The sequence below is a fragment of the Protopterus annectens genome, chromosome 13.part0 (genome assembly GCF_019279795.1).
Source record: "Protopterus annectens isolate FY-2018-M chromosome 13.part0, PAN1.0, whole genome shotgun sequence".
In the NCBI taxonomy this organism is placed as follows: domain Eukaryota; kingdom Metazoa; phylum Chordata; order Ceratodontiformes; family Protopteridae; genus Protopterus; species Protopterus annectens.
In genome coordinates this window covers 250,237,045-250,260,542 of record NC_056747.1, presented here as the reverse complement: position 1 = coordinate 250,260,542, position 23,498 = coordinate 250,237,045, and the positions used below count along the sequence as shown (strand labels likewise).

Sequence of the window (23,498 nt, the reverse complement as noted above, 5' to 3'; positions counted from 1 at the left end):
AGCAAGACCAGATTTTAGAAACTTTGGGAGACCTGTACTGTAGTGTATTTTATATGGTAAAGGAAAACCACTTTGTGATTTTTAATATATATATATATATATATATATATATATATATATATATATATATATATATACACATATATATATTTTTTTCTTTTTTTCAGTGTCAGGGTGAAGGAGGTATAGGCTAAATGGAAGATTGATATTGAGGATAGGCTCTGTATCATTGTGAGAGGGGCAGATGTGCCAAAAGAGATCAGTATGTGAATATCTTTATGCCTTTAAATGGTAGTGGGGATAAGATGTGCAAGGAAACAGCAGGAAAGGTGCAGTGGGTTGGTTAGAACTAGAGGTAGATGGATGGAGGTGAGTGAGTCTGCTGTCCGAATGCAAACTGTCAGATTTTTGTGATGACTTTGGCTCCATGGACATCCAAACTTTGTTCTCGGGTCAGATTTCAGCAGTGCATCCTGCAGACTAGGATTTATGGAAGGACGCTGACAGCCAAGAGGTTGCTTTGGCAGAAGGGACCCCATTAATGTTAATCTAATCTGTTGACATTCACCTGGGTGTTTTATACATTCCTTCTAGGCTTCTGTCAGAGGCATCCAGATGGTGGCCCAATCAGGGTTGTAGAAATCTTTGACCTTTGTTGGTGGAATGGTTGTATTAAGTGTCAGTTTTGTAATTTTTATTTGGCTCTGATGAAGTTTAAGATGTAAGAAAATAAGTTGTCCACTAAATGTGACATTTCTGTATTCGCCTAATGAGGTGAAATATAGATTTTAAGCAAAAGTGAAAGACTTTGGCATTCTTTTCTTTAAGAAGTTTAATGCTTTAAAGAATTAAGTTGAGCTCTTTTTTGACTTACTGAGATTAGGTAGTGAGACCCATTTCTAGCTTGCATCAGCCGTGAGTGGTGCATCTCGCAGACCATTAATGCTGTCTCCAACAAAATGGAAAAAAGGCATACCAATGAGAGCTGTGTTTATGGGTATGAAACGTTTTCATGTTTAGTGCATAGTCTGCTGATTGGCATCAACCCCTTTTTTCCTATTCTGTACATGGGGTTGGGGTGTCACATCAACAGTGATAATCACCTAGAGCCTATGTTCACACAAGTAAACTAAAAAGTTAGTTTGAAGGCCAATAGAATGACTTCAGAATTGTTTCATGGAGGGGGACTTTTTATGTAATTTCTGGCACCACAAGTTCATAAGGGGTGCATCAGGGTTCAGTTTTATTAATTTGTATTCCAGCTATAAATGTATGTGGTTGATATATTCTTTTGAAAACTGCCAAGATTAGTTTGTCTCTCCAAAAAAAGGTTTTGGTAAGGTTTAGATTGGGTGTCCAAATGTAATTTTGTAATGTTTGCATGCTAGTAAGGCATTGATCCTGGGATTGCACAATATTGTGTTTTCTTTTCAACTGTCATGTAGAAATGAACTTGGGAAGGTTATTTTAAGTGTGAAAAGACTGCTGAGAGTTAATATTTTGCTGCAAGAGTTGGAGTATGCCCCCTCTGGTTGCATTTAAATCTAAACATGACGCGGATTATTTTGTAAACCAATGCCAATGTGATTTTTAGGTTAATCCCCATTTTAGATCTAGAACCTCACTTGACTGAAAGCCAGCTGTGTTCCAGTAACAACTAGAGGCGGTGTTGGCCCCTGAGGCTTTTAAACTTTTTTTCCATCTAGACAAATTAATTCTCTAAATTACTCTTTGAGAACTCAAGGTCAAGGTGTCCCAACTCTGAAGGAGCCATTCTTCTGTCTGAGGTGGGGAAAAAGACCTTTAACAAATCATGTACGCATCCACTTTCCCTTGTGTCTTAGAAATTTAATGCAGTTATGCTGAATTCTGGATCACTGTTAAGAGAGTGTGGGTGAGCAGGTGCTTTTGTGCTGTGAAACTACTGAGGACTTGGTTATTTTTTGTGTAATACATTTTGTTTCAGTTCTTTGGTAAGTGCTATGCTTCCCCCCCCCCCATCCATTACATATGGCTCTGGCTCTGTCCCTGTGTGTTTGGTCAGACTACAGTATGACGACAGATAGTTTGTCCTTTTATGTGCTGTAATAATTATCCATATTCTTTCATGCCTGTGGCTAAGAAGAATCCATGAACCGGCTCACCTACACAATTAAACAGATGCTTGTAAATTATATTGCCCACTCTTGTCTCATAGTGCTGGCAGCAATGCCATTCCCAATGTAGATCACCGAGCATTATGGACCTATATAACTCTGTGCAGACAGTACCCATCACTTCCCTAATGTATGTAATCTCTGTACCTACAATTATTGCACTGTGATGCCGTTTTGTGTACCCTCTTATGCCCTAATGCATATAATCACTTTTTGTGCAAGAGGTGTGCAGCTTTTAAGCTCACCAGCAGATGTTTGAGTGAACTGATTTAGTTAACTTGAGCTCCAGCAAGTTTGCAGATATTTGCTGGAAACGCACACAGACACATGCCATTACAAGGTGAAATTTTTATGGACTTCAGTCTATGGCTTGAGTTGCAAGATAGCTGTTTTTACAACTCTGATTATATCTTGTGTCCTGTATTAACGTGTGTGCAATGCCATGAGTGCTTACATGTGAATACCTTCATTTGAGTATTTCCAGTGCAGTGTAATGTGTTGGAGCAGCACTGAGCTGAATCCCATCTTGCTCTCATTAAGTTAAAATGCTTTGGTGTAGAGACCATTGAAACTGCAAGCTTCTTTATTCATTCATTTCTTTCTTTTTTTTTTTTTGGGTAGTCCTTAAGTTTTAGCTCCCTTAGTTTAAGAAAGCTAATCGAGATACAACCGACTTGTTATGGTAAAGGAAAGATGTTCATCATATTAATCAGTGCTGCAGTAGCCTTGGCTATACATGATTAAATCCTTTCAGTTTCCATAGCATCAGGGCACCATCCACATAACCAAACTGTCAGGCAGCTTGGACTGAGCTGACCAAAAGACAGGTTTGGGCACGAGGCCCTTCAGAGCTTTACTGCCATGAAGAGTATGCAGTGCTGCAGTAGCCTTGGCTATACATGATTAAATCCTTTCAGCTTCCATAGCATCAGGGCACCATCCACGTAACCAGACTGTCAGGCAGCTTAGACTGAGCTGACCAAAAGACAGGTTTGGGCACGAGGCCCTTCAGAGCTTTACTGCCATGAAGAGTATGCTCCTCTGAGACTTTTGAGGATCAGCAGTTCATAGGTTCATACTAGGCTATCTGCCCAAGGGCATTTATAAGCCTAGCCCATAGTTATGTGGCTTTTGCCACCCCTTTAGTTTGAATAAAACTATGCCTATTATTTTGCTGTGCCTCTGTCAAGCAGTGACACTGAAGTAATCCCTGGGGTATATCTGCGATCTCCCATCCATTGGTCAAGATTCCTCTTGAACAAGGCCAGCGAGGTGCTCTGCCTCACATGTACCGGGATTTTGTTCCACAGCATAGGGAGTCTCTGGGTGATGAATCTGTCCCTCCAGCATGTTCTATTAATAACCGTGTCAAGGTTTAAAGTCTCCCGCCCTTGTGGTTCTGAGGGATCTAGATTTTTTGAGGTGAAGCATATTCATCAAATCTGGGTTTGACATGGCCTTATATGTCAGGCACAGGTCACCTCTGAGCAAGCGGTATGAGACTGAATAGAGCTGGAGTTCTTTCAGTCGGGCAGCATAAGACATATTTTTGAGACCCTTTATCCTTTTGGTGAGGAACTTTTGGGGCCTTTCCAGCTGCTGCAGGTGTCGGGTCAGATACATTCCGAATGGGGCATTGTACAGGTCTAATGAGTGATGAGTACAGGGGGACGATGACCTCCCTTGATCTAAATGTGAATCCCTTCATTATCCGGTGGGCAATGTAGAAGGTTTTCCTAACTACTTTAGCAACATGAGTGTCAAACGAAAGGCTACTGTCAACCTGGGTCCCCAGATCCCTGATGACTTCTTCTGTGCTCAGTGGATTGCCACCTATATGGTAGCTAGGGGTAACCTTGTTTTTCCCGAAGGGTATGACTATGCATTTCTTGGCTTTTAACTTTAGGCCATGGCTCTGGCACCAGTTATCCGTTTCTGTGAGGCCCTTCTGAAGGATGTCTGTGTCAGATGTGTTTTCGACTATGGCGCCCAGTTTGCAGTCATCTGCAAACTTTGTCAGCCATAACCCTCCTGTGTTTGCTTGTACTTCAGAAAAGTAGATGCCGAACAAGAGTGGACCCAGGACTGAGCCCTGTGGGACACCACTTATGACAGGCTTTGAGTCTGACATGGCTCCAGCAACTCTGACCCTGTGGGTTCTGTCACTTAGCCAGTTTGCAACCCATCTTGTGATGTATGGGTTTACATTCAAGCTGATGAGTTTTTCGATGATACCCGAGTGGGGTATTGTGTCGAAGGCCTTTGCCAGGTCGAGGTAGGCTGTATGGACTGCCTTTCCCTCATCAATGGCCTTGGTGACTGTCTCGAAAAAGTCAACCAAGTTTAAAAGGCATGATCTGCCTTTGACAAAGCCAAACTGGGTTGGATCCAAAGTCTGCAAGTTCCCTATGTCTTAGAGTTCCATTATGATCCTCTCCATGGCTTTGCAGATGAGGCTTGTCAAGCTAATGGGACGGTAATTTCCAGGGTCGGTGGAGGCACCGCCCTTGTGAAGTGGGACCACAGTCGCCGTGCGCCACTCCTTGGGTACGTATCCTGAGGTGAGGCTAAGATTAAACAGCTGTCCTAACTGCGGGTTTAATTCCTCATTGAGTTCGTGGAGCACACAGCCGGGGACACCATCCGGTCCCATGGATGCTGTGTTTTTTGCCTTGGAGAGAGCAGTTCTCACCTGGGCGTTGGAGATGTTTCAGGGCCTTCAATCCTCTGGTAAAGCTCTCTCTCCTTTTGGGGAGGGGAGAAGTTTGCACTGAACCTGTCAGCCAGTATGTTGGCAATGTGTGTAGGTTCAGTAATCTTCACATCATTTTGAACTAATTCTGAGCATATCTGGGAGTTTCCTCCTAGGTTTCTAACATAGCTAAAGTAGGCCTTACGATTGTCCTTTGAGTCCTTGGCGATTTTTCTCTCAAAATTTGCCTTGGATGATTTTATGAGAGCTCTTAGTTTTTTACTTATAATGATCAAAGGTGTCTTACCTTTCAAGGATTTTGCTCTATCTTGTAGTAGCTTCCTCCTTTTGTTGTAGAGCTTGTTTATGGCTGGGGTCCACCAGACTGGACGCTTGCCTTTGGTACAAAGAGTCTTAGTTTTGTTTGGGATTGCCTGATCCATGCAGTCCTGTAGGTGCTGGTAGAAGGCATTTGTAAGTGATTCAGCGGTTTGAGTAATGTTTACCACTGGCTCAGGGGCCTTAAAGGAGATCACACTAGTTTGGCTTGTACTTTCCTTTGCTGGATAGAAGTTCTTGATTGGGGGGAGGGGACTTCCATTTTCTTAAGTTTGTTGATGTTTTACTGTTTCTCTCTTCAGGAAAGTGAGTTTAAAGCTAGGAGTGTTGTTGTCAATGACTTGTCTGGAGACTGTAAGTTACTTTTAAACAGAGTACTTTTTTCTGTTGATTTTTCAAGTAGTGTGAAGTAACTGAAAAACATTTTTTTTTCTGTGGAGAACTTTTGTTTATTTTACATTTGTGGGGCTGGCATAGTGTGTTTTTTTTTACTGTGCTTTTCTGTCAAAAAGGTAACTTGTGGACCATTGGTGTTTACCTGCAATTGCTGATTTTTCCACAGGAAAAAGCACCGTTTTCGGCTTGACCATGGAACAGACAACCAGTTCATTGGTTGGTCCTTCTTCCAGCTACAAAAAGAAAATAATTAAGCAAACAGCCTCTGCCACCACGGCAGACTAACAATTTGACTCCGCCAGACGTGAGCTCTGCCACTTGTACTTAAGATCACCCATCTTTTATCACAGATCCCTCTGGTGTAGCACCTATAGACACTGTGGTTAACCATGTCCTCTTTGGCTGTTGGGGCTCCTCTTACTGTACTAGGGAGGCAGGCAGACTCTCTTGTCAATCCTGGGAGAGGGAACAGGGAAGTATTCCCTGTTGTGTCCGAATGCTGTGCCCATCCCTGGAAAACTGCTGCTGCCATTAGTGACATGGCTGGCCCCATTTTTCCTGTCAGAAACAGAAAACCACCCATCGTGTATCTTATCTATTTATTCCTTCTCAATTTTCTGTGGATTTAAATAGTTTACTGGGTTAGGCTTGGAGTTTACAAGAAGTATCAGTAGCCAGAATTAAAGTAGTTTCTGGTAAGAGGGATTCCTGTTTTCCTGGAGAGATTCAGTATTCTTAATCTGAACTGGAAGATGCAGGCATGAATACAGTATTTTGTCATCAGATTTTTAATTGACTCTTGAGGAGAGCTCAGTTTCTGATCTCCCTGTTTGGGGATTCTCTCTCTGTGGCTGTTGTAGAATGTGGCAGTGTGTTCAGCGAGAGAACACTGAGGTTTCTCAGTCCCTCAGAAAATACTGTGAGCTGTTACAGGAGGCATTTCCAGAAGTTGTACCCAATCCTCCTGTCCTGTCTGCTTTAGATGGTGTGTCGTACTGCATGCAGTTTTCCTGGTAGTCAGCTAGCTGCCTCGAAACAAAGTAGATTGGATATATAAAGTTATTCAGTTTTTTAAATTTGTGTACAGTATTCCCAAACCTGACTTAGCAGCTATAGCTTTAGCTGATCCCATTGCTGCTATGCAGTTAATTCCAATACTACATGTTCTGATAAGGATGGCAAAGTTATCGTTATGTATAGGAACAAGAGTATACTTCTGCAACTTTGATTTTCAGAATTTGAATTGTCAGGGTAATATGGTACATTTTATTTTGACAAGTTGTGAAAGTATGAAATGTTTTAGCTACATTTTTTTTATCTTGTGAGGAAAAATCTGTTTTTAATAACTTGGTGTCTTCTGCTGCGCAGGTCCCTTAGTGTGTGTGTGTGTGTGTGACTAGTCTTTGTCACTATATTGAAACGTTACTTCAATGAACGACATTTCATCGGAAATGCCGTTCATCGAATTCCCCTTATGTGGGGCTGCACCCCCCCTCTGCGGGCAAATTTCACAATCCTCACTGTACTGGCATCTCAGTATGAACAGTTCGAATGGCATGTTCGATGTAAGTGCACTGAAAATGCTGTTTGCTGAACTGATTTTTCACTAAACTGATTAGGGACTCATGTGAGACTGCCTTGATGATATTTCCAGGGCAATGGCCCGTGCTTCTGTTTTGTGGAGGTTTGCATGGATGCATTCTCAAAACCTCCCAGATTGATTTAAAATGAGATTTTCAATTCCTTTTGGATAGAGATTTGGTGCTTGGCCCCTGTACAGCTGAAATGATCAAAAAGTGTGAAGAAGGGGGCATGCTGATCCAAGGAATTGCGAAGATTTTTTAAGACCACCTCTTCCAAATTTCCAAGGGATTTTTTTATCTCCGTATCCAGTGTTTTTTGCCACAAGTCTCAACAAAATACAGGTAAACATATATTCGAGAAGAAATGGCAAGGGGGTTCCAAAAATAATTCTCATACTTCCAAAACCAAGGACAGTCCAATTCTGACTGTTTGATACCTTCTGAACCCTTCGCATTGTGGCCCTCTTTTCTTCAGAAAGTCTGAGTCTCCATTTTTTTTCTCTTAACAGTTTCAGACAAATGGGTTCTACAAATAATTCATCAAGATGAAAATGACAGTGGGAGGAAATTCCGCTTTTCCAGGAAGTCATTCTTCTTGCTCTGTATTAGACTCTTTTCCCCAGTTCATTACATGCTGTCCCAAGGAGTGAAGAATCAGTTTGTCCCTCCCAGGTGGGTAATGGTGGTGGTTCAAGGATGTTGCTAGTGCCATAGAAAATCTTGGAAACTAGTTTTGGATCTTTATTTCCAGTTCCCAGACTAGTAGCACACACATTGTGTGTAGGCTTAATGCCTCTGAGGGCCTCTTTTGCTGTGGGCTACAGTCTCTGAACTTCTGTCAGGTGGGACTTCTCAAATTGGTGAGCAGACTTTGTCCAACCCTACTCACTGACTCTGCAGTACCCAGGCTGTTGCAGCTGCCTCAGTGCTTTTGTCTGTGCCACAGAGCTTGATTAAAGCCTATATGATTTTTACTGTTTGCCCAATCTGTTGCAGGCCTACTCACTGGTTAGATGTCCATGCCTGTTTCAGATTATCAACATTTTTTGATGTGACGAAATGATTATGTACATTTGTAGCAGCACTTCAGTACTGACCCACAATCTGATTTTTTTAAAAGAACTGTTAACTTTGCAAACACCACAAGTACTGAATATGTCCTGTTAATGAAATTCAATGTCGAAAGAAGAGGTTTCGTTAAAACAATATACAGTAGTAGTTGGATGCCATTTTTGTCTAAAATCATTTACTTTTTGTCGCTTATTTTTTGGTGTTTGCAAGGTATGCACTGCACCTCTCTGACCATTGAAGTGCTTGATGTCTTGTTAGCTTTTTTTTGTCTTGACTGACACACTCCTTGCTAATCCATCTGAGTGTTACCTGGACTTCACTTTTAAGTAAGATATCTATAAATGACTCGTCTTTCATTCTTCACAGGTGTTCTACACTGGAGCTAGTGTTAAGCAGGTTGACGTACCGACCTTGACTGGTGCATTTGGAATTCTCCCAGCTCATGTCCCCACACTACAGGTTCTGAGGCCAGGTGTTGTAACGGTTTTTGATGAAGATGGCACAGCAACCAAATACTTTGGTATGAATTTTTTCTCACTTATTGCTGTTTTTAGGATTTTCATTGATCAAATCAAGGTTATTGAAAACTTCATTTGTGGGCAGGGTAGGATTTTCTGTTCATTTCCACCCCACACAGTGTTGGTGGTGAGACTGCGATACACCTCATTTGCGCTTATTGGTGTATTCCATTTACTTCTGTGTATAGTGTGAAGTGGACTGGTCTGCGTAACATTTTTTGGCCAAGACCCAGGCCAGATAGCAAGATGTGTTGTGTACACTGTCATTGACAATGCAGTAAGTACATGCTAAATATTACTTGTATTTAGTATCACTTCTGTTGGTGTTTGCAAGAAAGAGAGAGGACTGTTGAACAAGATGTACCAGTTCGAAAAGAGGCCTGTACACACAGGATGTTAAAAGCAATGCTGAGCTAATTTCTCAGTGGGGGAGGGGTGGCCTGCACTTCGCTTTATTTCTTACTAGCATCTAATAGTTGTATCGTCACGGAATGTCCATTAAATACACTTTCAGTGATGTGAGCTTCAGATAGCTGTGAAAATTCAGTGCATTACTGCAGTTAAAACCTTAATTTACTGTTGGAAGTCTTTGAAGGGAGAACCATTTGAAATTTCGAGGCCCACTAAAGCATGTTCTGAAATATGGAGATTCCATAGCTGAAAGCATGGACATGGATATGTGCCAGATTGAGATGGCCATTTCTTGTAATATTCACCTCTCTCTGAGGTATGGAGATTTCAAAACTTAGTATGTATAAGTTTGGGGGTTGTATGGGGCTGCAGGGGGGGGGGGGGCTTGCCTCTGCAAAAAAAAAACGTTTAAAGGAAAATGGTGATTTTCATTGCTGCAATTGTCTGCTTTCAGTCCTCCTTTTTTTTCCCTGCTATGTGTACCAACATTTCACTTGGGATCCCTTCAAAAGTCCCTACAGTAGGACAGTGAAGCCACATTTTAACAAACAAGGCAGAAGGAAAATGTATGCAGGTTTTGGTGCATTGCTCTGTGTTAATCATAGTTGAGCTAGCATATGGTCATTTAATGCAGTTAGCTAATTCTAAGGTAGAAAATCCCATAATTTCACTATTATGTGGCCTAAAACATTCTTACATTGAAGAACCGACTGTTTTTATGCTTTTGGGGGAAGTCATGCTAAGCATCTGCTCTTTCAGACTTAACTTTTTAGGTAAATAGGCCACTGGCCAAGCAGCCATATGCACATTACAAAGCATTGTGGGAGATGAAGATAATCTAGTTCCAATTTAAGTGGAATTGCATTGCAGGGAGGGAAGAGCCAAGACAGCAGGCACAAAAAGTGCATCTTCTTTCTTGGTGCTGTCAATATGCATAGCTGAATGTTGTTTGGGAAATTATTCAGTCTGTGCCTTTAAAGCTGATTACGCATGCCAACCCATGGAAAAGCAAAAATGGAAATGCAGAATTTGTGGGTGTGGACAGGACTGGGGGGGTGTCAGAGAGGCAGTAAGCACACAACTAGATGCTTTAGATAACATAGTGATGTAAATTGGTTTTACCTTCATCGCACCACTGTGATTTGGTTTTTAAAGGTAAACCTGCAAATTTGAGTTAACTCGGGGTAGGGAGTTTACAAACCTGCTTCATTAAGTAAATCGCAGTGGGGGAGAGGTTTGTCACACAGTGACTACCCCTTCTGTGAAATAAGCTTCCTCTCCATATCAAGCAATGAGATGCACTGTGTTCCTTTAAGAAATAATTAAACAGTTGAATGGGTATTCATAAATTCATTGCTGGAATTACTCCTTGAAAAAGGAGGGTAAAGTCTTGGGGTGGGTACTGATTAGGCGTAAATGGCCACATGGTGAAGTTGCCATGTATATTCTGTGAGTCAATAAATTCTTGGGAAATTCCATTCAAATTATTTTGATTGGTTCAGCAGGATTACATACTGTTAAATGATCTAACTGTAGTCTACAAGTGCTAAGACAACAGTCACATAGACTTACCGCTTCCAAGGCAATGTGTAACCGGACTTATATTTTTTTAATGTGTGATGGTTAAGGAGGTGGTGGAGTGTGTCAGTGAGATTGAGAGGAAGACCATAGTTTTAACGATTTAATAGTAAAAGGTGTTTAGGTTGTATTTGATTCATCTGTAACAATTTCTTAATGGTTTTCTTATTGGAGTTTGACTGGGGTGATTGAGCTAGTCTGAGATGAAATGGGGGTACCTAAAAGGGGGGTTGGAGTGGGGTGTTGAAGGTCTGCATGATTTAATAATTTGAAAAATGAATGCTTGCTTTACTATGCACTTTTGTCTGTGTAATGCTTCTGGAATTTTTTAGGAAGGTATACTTACATTCTTCTCAGATAATCACCTGTACTAGGAGTCTCTTCTTTGAATTGAGCCAGGTTGTGCTTGTATATGATATAATAGAAACAGTATGTAATAAAGTGTGCACTTGAAAATGTGTAATGCTTTGTATGCTCTGGTCAAGTAACCAACGTATAACTGTTTGAAGCAGTTGCTGAGGTCTTTTCTCAGATTTTACTTGTAAGTATTCCTTTCCCACAAATTGTGAATACAAAAAGAATTATAGATTCATAGAAAGTCAAAGGCCACTGAGTCTTGTGACTATTCGTACTTTGCTAGTGTTCTCCTCCGGCTACACCACCTTTTTCTTTTAGGGCTGTATCAGTCAATACTGGAGTAAATTTGTGGATACCCATTTATTAGTTTAATTTGTTTAAAGGGAGCTTGTGAGCTCCATTGCTTAATGTGGGGGAAGCTTGCTCCAGAGGTCTGTGAGGAGCTTGGTTATAAACCTGTCCCTGCCCCATGTTTTATTTTTGTCTGAAGGTTTAGGTTCCTGGGTCTAATACTGGTGGAGATTACGTGACAATTGGACTTAAATGGCATGTGTAACAGAGATACACACACACACAATGTATAAGACATTGAGTAAAGGGATATAACTACCAGCCTCTCTTAGTAGCACTGGAATTTAAAGCTGTAAGCTTTTTGGTTTGGAGCCCTTGGGGTCTTTCAGTGCGATACCTCTCAGATGCAGTTGTACTTTCGTAATTGGCCTGATCAGTGCTGAGTATTAGAGACTGATAACTGTTTAGACCTTTACATTCCTTTGCCAATTAGCTGACTTTCCCAACAACCTTTGTCAAGGGATGCTCAAAAGAGAGGAAGCTACTGACCCAAGTACTTGGTTCTCAGACTGCTTTTTTCATAATTACTTTTGTGTCTGTATGTCTGTGTTTACATGTACACTGGGTAAGTTGATCTGACTACATTGTCAGAACTGACATGGTCAAGACCACATGATCAGCTTGCACAATCCAAATGACACCTTTAAACAAAACTATGTTTTTATTTGGGGGCAACTCCAAGATCCCACTACAGTGGGGGGTTAGGACACATTCCCCTGTCCCTATTGTACTGCGATCTTAGACAAAACATTTGACTAAATTGCCTCATCTCTGTTTTGCAAGTGTTCTTAGTTGACCAACTGAAGTAGACTTGTGTACACTATAGTGTGCTGATATGGGCACCAGCTCTCCCATTTTCCCTGAATTTGGACTAACTAGGACATGGAGTGTGACTACTTTTGCCATGGCATAAATGGACTATCTATGAATACATTTCGAACATGTACAAGAAAACTACCTACACCTTGCTAGCCCGCCTGCACACCCCCACACACTCTGCTATTTAAATATACCACCTCTGAGATCGCAGTATGTGCCGAAAATGGAAATTTTCCTGTTCCGCGCTATACGGAACTGTCCGATCATATGATCTCGGCCATATGAAAGCTTTTTGGAAATTCGGGCATCTGTAGGGGAGATTATATATTGATTTATAGATTATAATATCTCTCATTTATATTATATATGTGTATGTGTGTATATATATATATATATATATATATATATATATATATATATATATATATATATATATATATATATATATATATATATATATATATATATAAGATATAAGATATCTAGATAGATATATGTAGATATGCTGTCGCTACGTTTGTGTGGGTTTCCTCCAGATACATAAGTCTATATATGGGTCCTTATTGCATTACCGAAGTTTCAAAACTTCGAACATCATATAGCAGAGACCATATGATTGAAGTTTTGAAACTTGGAACATTTTGAATGGAGATTGCCGTGCAGTGCGGAATGGGAAACTTACTACTTTCCTCACTGTGTAGTGCAGTCTCTGAGTTGGTATATTTAATTAGCAGTGGATGTGGTGGTGCATGAGGGCTTGCCCCCTTGCAAAAACATAAGTTATTTTGATTTCGAGGCTTCAAAACTTCGGTCATATGGTCTCTGCCATTTAAGTTTTAAACTATTTAACCTTAAAGTTATTAATGCAGAAGGCATACATTTTCTGATCTCTACCTTTTCCCTGCTGCGCTTCAGTATAAATCTAGAAAGCAGTTTAGGAATACTCTGCTGGTGCTGAATGAAATTGTGTAGATGTATGGTGCAGTGGACTTGACATCAAGATTAGAATGAGAATGTTAGGAAGGTAGGCTCGTTTCCCATTACGTAGCAGAATGTGTTCACTCATCTTACTCATTGTCAACATTTTGCACACTGAATATGTATTATGAGAGCATTTTTATGAGAGGATTTATTGTTAATGTTGTGCAATTATTATGAATTTATGCAGTTTTTGTTTTTATACATTTCTATTCATGTTTTATGAGTGGTATAGGGGTTTTTATTTTACTACGGTTAATGTATTTTAGAGTAAGCACTTTATGTTGTATACCATGATAGTTGTACTGTGCCTTTAATGGTTTATCTGTTTTTTTGCTCCTTTTTTGCCATGTAATGGTGTACAAGGAGGGGGTTTCTTTTGATCTGAAGAAGCCTATCCAGGTGAAAGCGCTTACCACGTCTTCTGTTTGTATCACAATTGATCCGAATTTTAAAGTTCATGAAGCAGCGTTTTTTTTTCAGCTTTGTTTCCTGCATTTTGGTTAGTGCTGTGTTTACTGCCTGCATCGCTACTGTGCCGTATGTTAGTTTATACACTGAATATTGCACCTCAGTTGGAAACCCCACCACTTTAATATCTTTATCCCTTAAGTGTCATTTTCCTTGGCGGACCACATTCTAGCCTATTTCTTGGAGAAATTATGTATTCTAGACTCATTCCTACTTTGTACAGTTACTTGCATACGTGCTTAAAAACAGTCCCAGCTATCCCAAAACATTTTTCTCTTGGGGGTCATGAGAGTAGCAAGTTGATCAGAGTAGACCAGACATGTAGTGCTGTGGAATTTTAAAAGAATTGTAAGTCCATTAATTGCTGCATAGCCTGCATTTCATTTCCATAGTCTGTTAGGTGCTCATTTTATTGCCCTTTTTGAGAATTCCAATTATTATAACGAGGTGGTGTGGTAGTGGTTGCTGCTGCAAGAGCTTCTGAATTTGTGGTATTATTGGTTTAAGTTGGATGGAGCCCCATTGCTTTCGTTTCGTACTTTAAGGTGAGTTTGCCTACATAGCAAGGGAAAGAAAGTTGAAGTTAAATACATGGATTATTTTGGTTGTATCTCAGTCGTATATGATAGGCAAAAAACGGATGTTTATGCAGGACAGAGAACAACCACTGCATGTTAAGAGATGATAAAAGGGGACATAATCTAGAGTACTGTGTCTTCATTTGCTTTTTGTTATTGTATAAAAGGGGACATAATCTAGAGTACTGTGTCTTCATTTGCTTTTTGTTATTGTTTATGGTTGCAGTAATTTGGTGGGAATTTCTGGATTTTACTTGATCCAACTTCCTTTCATCAGGTCATGAATGAAAATATTTGGAATGAGCCACCCCAACCAGTTACACCATGATCCAGTTTGCTTTTTTTAGCATTTTGTTTATCATGGAAAGATCTGTTTTATATTTCTAAAAATGAAATGCAGGAATGTAGAGGATAAGATGGTTCTAAAAATGAAAAAACAAGGATGTTGAGGGTAAGTAGAAAAAAACAAGTGGATAGATTTGTGAGAGTAATTTAGGGTAGCATATTTGATGTTAGCAAAAAAAGGGAGTGAAGTAAAATAAAAGGGGAGAGGTGTAATAATGAAGTGAGCAATTCTGCTAGAAAACCTCTGGACATGTCTGTTTTCAGGGTGAATGGAAGGTGACTTGCTCAGAATTGCACAGTTAGCAAATGTAGGTAGAAGGAATAAGGTCCTCTACATGTTGGTTACAGGAAGGAGATCATTTTAGCATCTCAGATTCTTAATTATTTATCAAGCTGTTTCTGCTAAATGGATTGTATGATTGTGTCTGTAAACACAGCAGATGGATAGGAACAAACTAATGGGAGAGAGGATTTCTGTTTGTTAATTGTACGTTTTTGTCCTCTGCAGGTTAGGATACTGTTAAATAGTACAATTATTTTCGTCTTTGGTAAGTGACCTGTAGACTAACCCTGCCACTGTGAGAAATGTTAACATATGTTATACCATTGGTTATCTGTTTATAACTACATGCAGACTCCACAGTGCAGGCAAATTTTATCAAATGATTAGAATGTGTGAATGTCCGTTTTGTGCAGATTTGACCACACTGTTAATGTTATGATTAGCCATAGTTAAGTCACATTAATAGGTTGTAATAATGCTTGGATTTCTGAAACTATTGCATTCTGTACCTGCTTTACATGCTCCTGGATTGCATTTCTTTCAGAATGGAAGTTGGTTGTGCAGTAACATATTTTATTTTCTTGTCTTTGCAGTGAGCAGTGGTTCTGTAACGGTCAATGCAGACTCTTCAGTGCAGCTTTTAGCAGAGGAAGCTGTGCGCCTTGAAGATTTGGACCTAGCTGTAAGTAACCAGCATCTTTTTCACTGGTTCTGCATGGAGCCTTGTATTGTTTGTTGTACAATGCTCAATTTACTTGAGGGTACTAGGTCGGTCACAGGCTTAAATTGCATCACCAAAGAGCACATGAAAGCAATGTAATGGAAATAGTGAGATCAGTATATTTGTCTCTGGGATGTGGGATGAGAGCAGTGAGTACCTTGAGTAAATAGTCTCCTTTTGCTGTAATGTAGACCGCTGTGGGCAAACATTGTTGCATTGGATGGCAGCGCATGCATGCCCCATGCTGTGTCTGTCTCTCTATCATTTACTTACACACACGTGTGTTTTAAATTGACTGGCATTTTGAAAACCATCAAACTGAAAAATCCACAAAATCAAAAAACAATAATATTGCAAAAGGAAAACCATTTCCTTTAACCAGGACACCGCCACCACACACAGACGTATGTTTGAATAGTGATAGTGTTACGGAAATGCTTTTTTCAAAGGTAAGGTGTAGGATTGGGATTAGAGTGGGGTTAATGTTGGCATGCATTTGTAAGGATGGACAGGGGGTCTTCACCTCCATGTACCACCTTACTAATGTGTGATATCGCAAACCCCAACTCTACACCTTACAGTAAGAAAAACATTTTCTGCAAAACTACCAGTAAGCAGGAAGCATACCACATAACAGCAATACACAGACACACCACTAAATCTTTTCCCTTACTTAGCCTTTACTCTAAGCCTTACCCATGCATACTTTCTCACTGTCTAATGCTGAAACTTTTGGTAAATCAGAAAGTTTCGGCATTAAAACCTAAGCTCACACTTAACTTGTTTGCACACCAGATCTTCCTCTCTCAACGACATCTGTAGCCTTCGACAATATAAACTCTTGATGTACTTGAACTGTTAACGGTAAACGGTGAAGTACAGATTCAGTAGTGAGTGATGCATGTATTTAATTCGCACGTATGTCTGTCAATATAATATGAGCACACGTGCACAGATCATGGATACATAGCTAGTTGTACATATGTGCAGACAGTATTTGCTGCCATGTTTGAGCTATGGTCTTTGTTTTGATAATATTTAATTTTATGCATGGAAGTTGTGCTTAAGATTTAAATGTTGCTGTCAGTGAAGTTCACTTCTACAATTTCAGGTTTGTACATTTATATGGTTTACGTGTGTGTCTCTTACTTTGTGTAATGAGGGCTGTCCTTGATTGTGTAATGTACTCTCTTACTTTGTGTAATGAGGGCTGCATTGATTGTGTTTTAGTTTGTGACTGTGTGTGGTGGATATTAGTGACTAGCTCAGGTGTTTTGTGTGGCACTAAGTGGATAACCTGAGTGTACTTGTATTGATTAAATCCCTATTAAGTGTATAAGTGGGTAATTGGTCATTAATATTTGTATGAATTGTGATAGTGTATGCATTTTTGCTTTTATAAAGAAATGGTGTCTCTATTTCTACTCATAAATAAGGTACGGGAAAATTAACTTGTGTATTCTTCCTTTTTTTTTGGAAGGCTAAATAAGCAACCTTAAGGACATTTCATGTGACCACTTTCTGGAACTAGTGAGTTGCTGTGCTTTGACAATGCAGACTGATATTGCCATGTTTTACTCTGGTCGACCGTAGCAATGTACAGCACCCTTATTCATTTTATGTTAACACAACTATTGGTTGCAGCTCATAATCTGCAGAAACAAATTCAAATAGCCGAAATGTCGTTTGTTACAACTAATTTGGTCATAACAGTATAGTGATGTTGTATAGGAATAACATTGTGATAGGCTGAACTGGACTTATTTTATTTATATATTTGATAGATGTTGAGTGTTATGCATTTGTCTGCAGTTTCATTATGGGGTAGTGTTACGATATTTATTTTGTATAATTGCTGTTGACACTCTGCAGACATACTAAAACAGTGGTGCTTAAAACTGCAGCTTGCCCCCACCCCCAATAGCAATAACTAGTAATAAGGATTTTCATGGTTTAAATTGATATGTATCTTTACAGAGTATGAATTGAAACCCGATAGAGTAGTTGTAGGAAGAAATAAAAGTGGACATTTGATCCCACTTTGCAAAGACGTACAGTAGGTGGATTGGACTTACTAAATGGCCGTAGGTGTGAGTGTGGTGTGGAAGAACTACTGTGGTAGGGCTAGCCACCCGGCAGTGTAAACCTTGGGTCTAGATAATTGTCGCTGTTGAAGTGACACCCTGACACCTTGTGCAAAAGTGGGAAAAGGGGAAAGGGGGCCGTGTTGTGTTGATATGTCCAGTCAGGATGTTCCCTTCTTGGTAAGTAAGATGTGAAAGTGTTGGATGGAAAGTGTTGGTTGCCATAGTGATTAACTGTTGTGTTTGGAGTTTAGAGCTTGGCAGCCCTCCATCACAGCTTTTAAATATAGGCAGTAGGGAAAGGATAGGTGCTCATTTGAGATTGGACATAATGCAAGAGATTCATTAAAAGTGGTGGAAATGGGAGTCCTTTTTCGAATATGTTGTGACCTTGCCAGTCAGAGGAAAGGCGGCAGCATTTTATTTCAATTGTAGACAGAGTTCTGCATTAAATGTATTTGAATAATTGAATGAGGGGTGTGCAGAGGGGGGGGGGCCTCTGGCTCAGGACTGCTTGGTATTAGGAAGGGTAGTGCATAACATTGAGAGAAGGTGATAGCTGTTGGAGATGAGGAGAATGGCGGTAGTCGGGCTGAAGGGAAATAACTTGGCCCCCATTTTTTTAACTTTATACAATGGAAATAAAATATGAATGGATTTCAATTACCCTTTAGCTGGCCATTTAGGGATAATGAGAGTTTGGATTGGTTTGCAATATCCCATTGCATCTGAACATGGATAGAGTTGGTTGTGGCTTTACAAACCGGAAAGTCGGGAAAATAGAGGGCTTTTTGGCATGGGTTTTGATGGTTGTTGTAGGACTTTAATAGGAATGAGTTAAAGGGTTTTGCTGTCCACTGGCCATTACCTCTATGGCAGATACCTACCCATTTCCATATTCTGTTGACTGTAATCTTTGTAAGCCAAATGGAATTAAAACGCTTACTGGTCCCTTTTAGAAGGGAACGGGAATTGTGCTGAGTGTGCGTGTGACTGGTGGGTGAGGTGGGTATGCAGCATCCTCTCCAATGTCATATGCATTTTCCAAGGTAATGGGTTTAGGCAGCTTGTGTATCTTCTGGTATAATTACATTTTAATTAAATCACAGGGAAGCTGAACACTTTGTTAGGTATAAATATGTGCTGCTTTCCTCTTCAGTCGACTGTTTGGTCTGCTTACATGAGAGAATAAAGTAATGCAGACTGTTTACACCTTTTACAGATGATGGTGGTTGTTTACAGTTTGTAACTTTAAGGGAAATGGCTCCAGATGGTTGGATGGTAGATGCATTGCTAATGGATATAAAAATTAGTGGAGATGACGGGGATGTTTAGTGGAAGCATGACACTGGAATGGAGGTTTGGGTAAGTAAAAGATTCAGTTGTCATGGCAGAATCATTGGTGAGGAAGGAGATTGGGGACAGTGGAGCAAAACTGACAATGTCTGAGGAAAAGGGAGGGTGGAGCAAAGAATGAGAGAGAGGGAGAGGTGTTTAAAAAAAATGGCAAAAAAAAATATGCATGCATTGGAAACAGCTGCCATGTTGGCTTAGACTCTGGTTAGGAAAACAAGAGTAAACAGTGAATGATAAAAAGGAGTTCAGAGTCCTTGTATTTAAGACATGGTGATAAGAGAGCCATTGAAAATTAGCTCGTGTTGGGTGAATTTATTCTACGGTCTGCATCTGTGTGTGAAGGTGGTGGAGGAAGAGCAAACTGACAGAGAAGTTGAATGTTTTAGGAAAGACAAGAGTAATGAGAGGGGCAGGTAAATGTATCTCTGTTTTTCAGATGGGGCCGTTAAGGATTTGAAGAACATAAAATGTTTCAGGAATGATGTTTTCATGGACCTTTTAAATAGTGGAAAGGGGCTGTGTCTGAGATAGAAGATTTTAGATGTTTACAGAAAGAAGATAGAATCTTGATTTCTTAAAGTACACCTTTTAATGCCAGTATTTAAATTGAGAAACAACAGTATGTGGCGGAATCGTATAACCCTTGCCCCAACAAGTGGGTTTGAAAGCAGTGGAAGATCCATCTTGTGCATAAAAATAGTTCCCTCCCACCCCGCCCCACTCCAGAGTGGTAGATGGGTGAGTGATGCCATCCAGGGGAGTGAAAAGCATGCTATGATGATAAAACTGGATGTGATTTAAGGATCTCTACTTGGGTGTAGTGAAATTTATGGTGGGTGAATATTGGAAAACCTTTCTGTTTCTTGATCAGTCAGCCTTGCTTGCTCTGTAGTTAATGGGGTAATACAGCCTTCCATATTGATAGCGGTCTGTAGAGAGAATGCACCTTGTTCCTGTTGCTGATTAATTGCTTTTTGGCATGTTTATCATTGAGATAAAGATGGTTAGGCAAATCTAGGCTTTGTCTGTAATGTTAAGTGCACAAGTTTGGCATTTATGCTGCTGATATTAATATTTGTAGTCACGGAAGCTATTTGCTAGTAAAATAGTAAATCCTGTTGGAAGTTTGTAGGGTAGCAATAGACGAGCATGATTTGGAAAGTCATGGATGCTGCTGTTTCACATAAAGTCCTTATGGTTGATTTTTAAGGAAGGACTCTAATTTGGACAGTATTCTAAAAACTTTCAGTATTCTAAAAACTTTCAGTATTCTACTTGGGCATGGGGTAGAAGATGAGCATTTCAAAATTTTGATGAGAATATTTAAGGAAAGGGCAAATTCTCACTGACAGTTCTCACATGCTGGCAACACTAATGTACATAATGTTCGACATTCTGAAAGTTCAGCTTTTGTGACTGCCTTGTACATAATGTGTGCACATGTTTGTATGTATGCATGTGTGTTAGGTGTTTGTGTGTGAGACTGCATTCTTTTTGGGAACTCTGTTTGGGAGGAAGTTGACATTCGCACTTGGTAGCAATTGAGGTGGAAGGTTCATCTTTGAATGTAAGTAACTTCTTTTGACTTCCTGGTTAGGGGTCGCCACAGCGGATCACCGGTCCGCTTATTATTGGCAGTGAATTTTTATGGTGAGTTGCCAGCCCGGCGCCCAACCTTCAAAGAAGGCACACCCACGCATGCACCTACCTGCATGTCTAAAGTAGACTTGACCACAGGGAGGGCATGCACACTCTGCACAGAAGGCGGCCCAGCCGAGAATTGAACCGGAGAGCCTCTTGCCGTGAGGCGACAATGCTAAACGCTGCACCACCGTGGCTATCCGGAAGGTTCATCTTTGAATAATGATGATAATCTCTTGTACGGTATGTACTCAGAATATATATAAAAATTACACCCACATACATACATATGTGTACAGGTAACATGTACAAATTACATATATAATGTGTAATACTGGTCATTAGCTTTGTGGAAATTAAATGTGATAATGTAGTGCCTTCCCAAGGATGTTACACTGGATAGAGAAAATGTAAAAGCATTGTAATTGCTATTATGGGTGGGTGTAACACACTGGAGCTGATACAGTGATGGTGGGCATAACGGAAGTGAAAAAGAAGAGGATAGCTTTGTTTGTACAAGAAAGCATTGGGTGTGAATGGTATTAATAGTGTCTGTTGGAGATTAGTGTGGTGGGTTTTGCAAGCTGTTTACAGTTAAAGGGCTGTAAGATGTGATGGATGACGTTTTATGGTTTTGGCAGTGAAGGTTGGAAAACGATGAGGGAAGTATATTAATTTTGTTTAAATGGCTTAACAGGTGAATTTAAAATTGATTACTCCAAAAATATGCGGTTTAGTTCTGCTGTAGGGATTCATGTAATGCCTTGTAACTACATGTTTTTCATGTGAGGGGAGGTTAATGTACACTTGAGTTGCTTTTCTCTCCATTGGTGCTAAGATGAGCCCTAGCTATCCCATAACCCTGAATTTTGGACTAAGTAGGACATTGAGGAATGAATGCATGTTTGTCAGTGCAGTGTGTGTGTGTGTGTGTGTGTGTGTGTGTGTGTGTGTGTGTGTGTGTAAAATATGCATGTAAATAAAATGCACATACATGCATAAAGTTAAACCTGCACAGACATTAATGTTGTGCTTTAGGCATGGTCCTTTATGAAGTGTGCTCTCTTGACAGTACTCTGCAAACTTTGGCATTTCTTCTAAACTGTATGCAGCTAGACAAGTCATCTGGGCACTTTTGTTAATACAAGTATATTGAAAGCTGCATGGTCTCTCCACAAAGTGCTGACAGATGTTGGAAAGGTAGATGCAGCTTAGCTTTTGGACATCTGTAATGCTGTAATGTGCAAATGATGGTGTCACCTTTACTTGATTTACCAATTAAGGAACACTGGCTGGAATTTGAGGGGGTGGTCGTCATTTCATTGATATGAAACTGAGCACACTCTTTTATGTAAATTTTCCAGAATGTAGAATGTGTAAGTACTTATTTTTCCTGGAGATGAAGTCCCTCCCCTCAACCTCCTACACCCTAGTTACTTAAATATTCTCACTCTGTTTGCTGTATATATGAGAAAAGGTCAGTAAAATTAGTATAAAACCGACTCTCTTTGAGAGGAGGCTTCAGTCTTAATATCATACATTCTGAGTGGAAACATACTTGTCCTTGGAGTGAGAAAACAAGTACGGGCAGTTATGTTCTTGGACAGTAAAGCTGAAGCAAATGTGATCTGACCAGTCTAGATTTAAGCACAAGGACTGTACTGGTATGAGCTTAAGGGGGCTATCATTTTCAGCACAGGAAGTTGTGTGGTATGCTAAGAGTATATTTAACTGCTAGTCCATTAATGGGGTAAACGTGGGTCATTTTAGCTTTCATTTGGTTTAGCACTTTCATGGTAGAATATAATATTGACTTGTAATTATTTATTCATTTTTTACAGACTGCAAAAGCCAATTTGGAGAGAGCTGTTTCAGAACTGACCAGTACTACAGAGGAGACTGCCAGAGTGGAGGCACAGATAAATGTAGAAGCTAATGAGGCCATAGTGAAAGCACTTGAATAAACATCTGACGGTAAGCCTGGATCTGTTCTTGTAAGTAACATCTTAAACACATACTTTAGGGGACTGTATTGGCTTGATACCAATGTTTCGATGGTTGCCTAGCATGGACTTATCTCTGTGCAAAAGGGCTATGTTGCTACCTTCCATTGTTTCCCATTGAGTAGAGGGTCACACGAGGCTCTTTAAAAGAGCATTCATTCTCCTTTTGCCCACCCTCAGTATTGTATGTCTACACTGAGTGTATAAAATTGATAAACCTACACACCCACCTATTTATCTGTAATACATCTGAGATTGGAGTTCCATCTTCTTTATCACTAGCACCAAGACTGACGGGCTTTGGTTAGCCCAGCTGACAAAACTTTCCCAGGCTAGCATGCCACTCCCCTTTCACTATGAATGCTGTTTTGCTAAGGACCTCTTTCCCTGTCTCTCGAGTTGCCTCGCTGATGGAAACGGCCTCAGGCTACACTTTTTTTTTTCAGCCAGTTTGCTACTTTTGGTTAGTTTTTCCTCTGATGATGATATAGCTCCCCTTGTTACTTTGATTTCTTCTTTAAGCAGGTCGGTTTGTTGCTTCCATTTTTCTGAAGAACTGCTGTTTCTCTCCTCCCTTCTCTTTTGCCTTGGCACCTTTTTGCTTTGCTCCTTCTCTGGAGAAAATTTTGCTTTGTAGCTTGTGATTTCTTCATCCCCCCACATTGGACAGTGAGTTGTGTGTCTCATTCATTTTTGATAGTGCACTGTCTCTGGCCTACCCAAAACATGCTGCCATAAGAGTATTATGAATCTTGCTCTTGTGAAGC

General features: G+C 40.1%; 1 protein-coding gene across 2 annotated transcripts in view; it reads left to right on the top strand.

Moving 5' to 3' along the window:
* The window catches only part of ATP5F1D (ATP synthase F1 subunit delta), a 52,267-nt gene that overhangs the window by 11,554 nt on the left and 17,215 nt on the right, over positions 1-23,498 (top strand). For both annotated transcript variants that reach the window (XM_044053807.1, XM_044053806.1), the window contains exons 2-4: positions 8,604-8,757; positions 15,520-15,608; positions 22,570-22,702. In XM_044053807.1, the coding sequence (XP_043909742.1) occupies positions 8,604-8,757; positions 15,520-15,608; positions 22,570-22,692 (366 nt within the window). In that variant the 3' untranslated portion in view covers positions 22,693-22,702. The remainder of the gene's footprint in view (positions 1-8,603; positions 8,758-15,519; positions 15,609-22,569; positions 22,703-23,498) is intronic.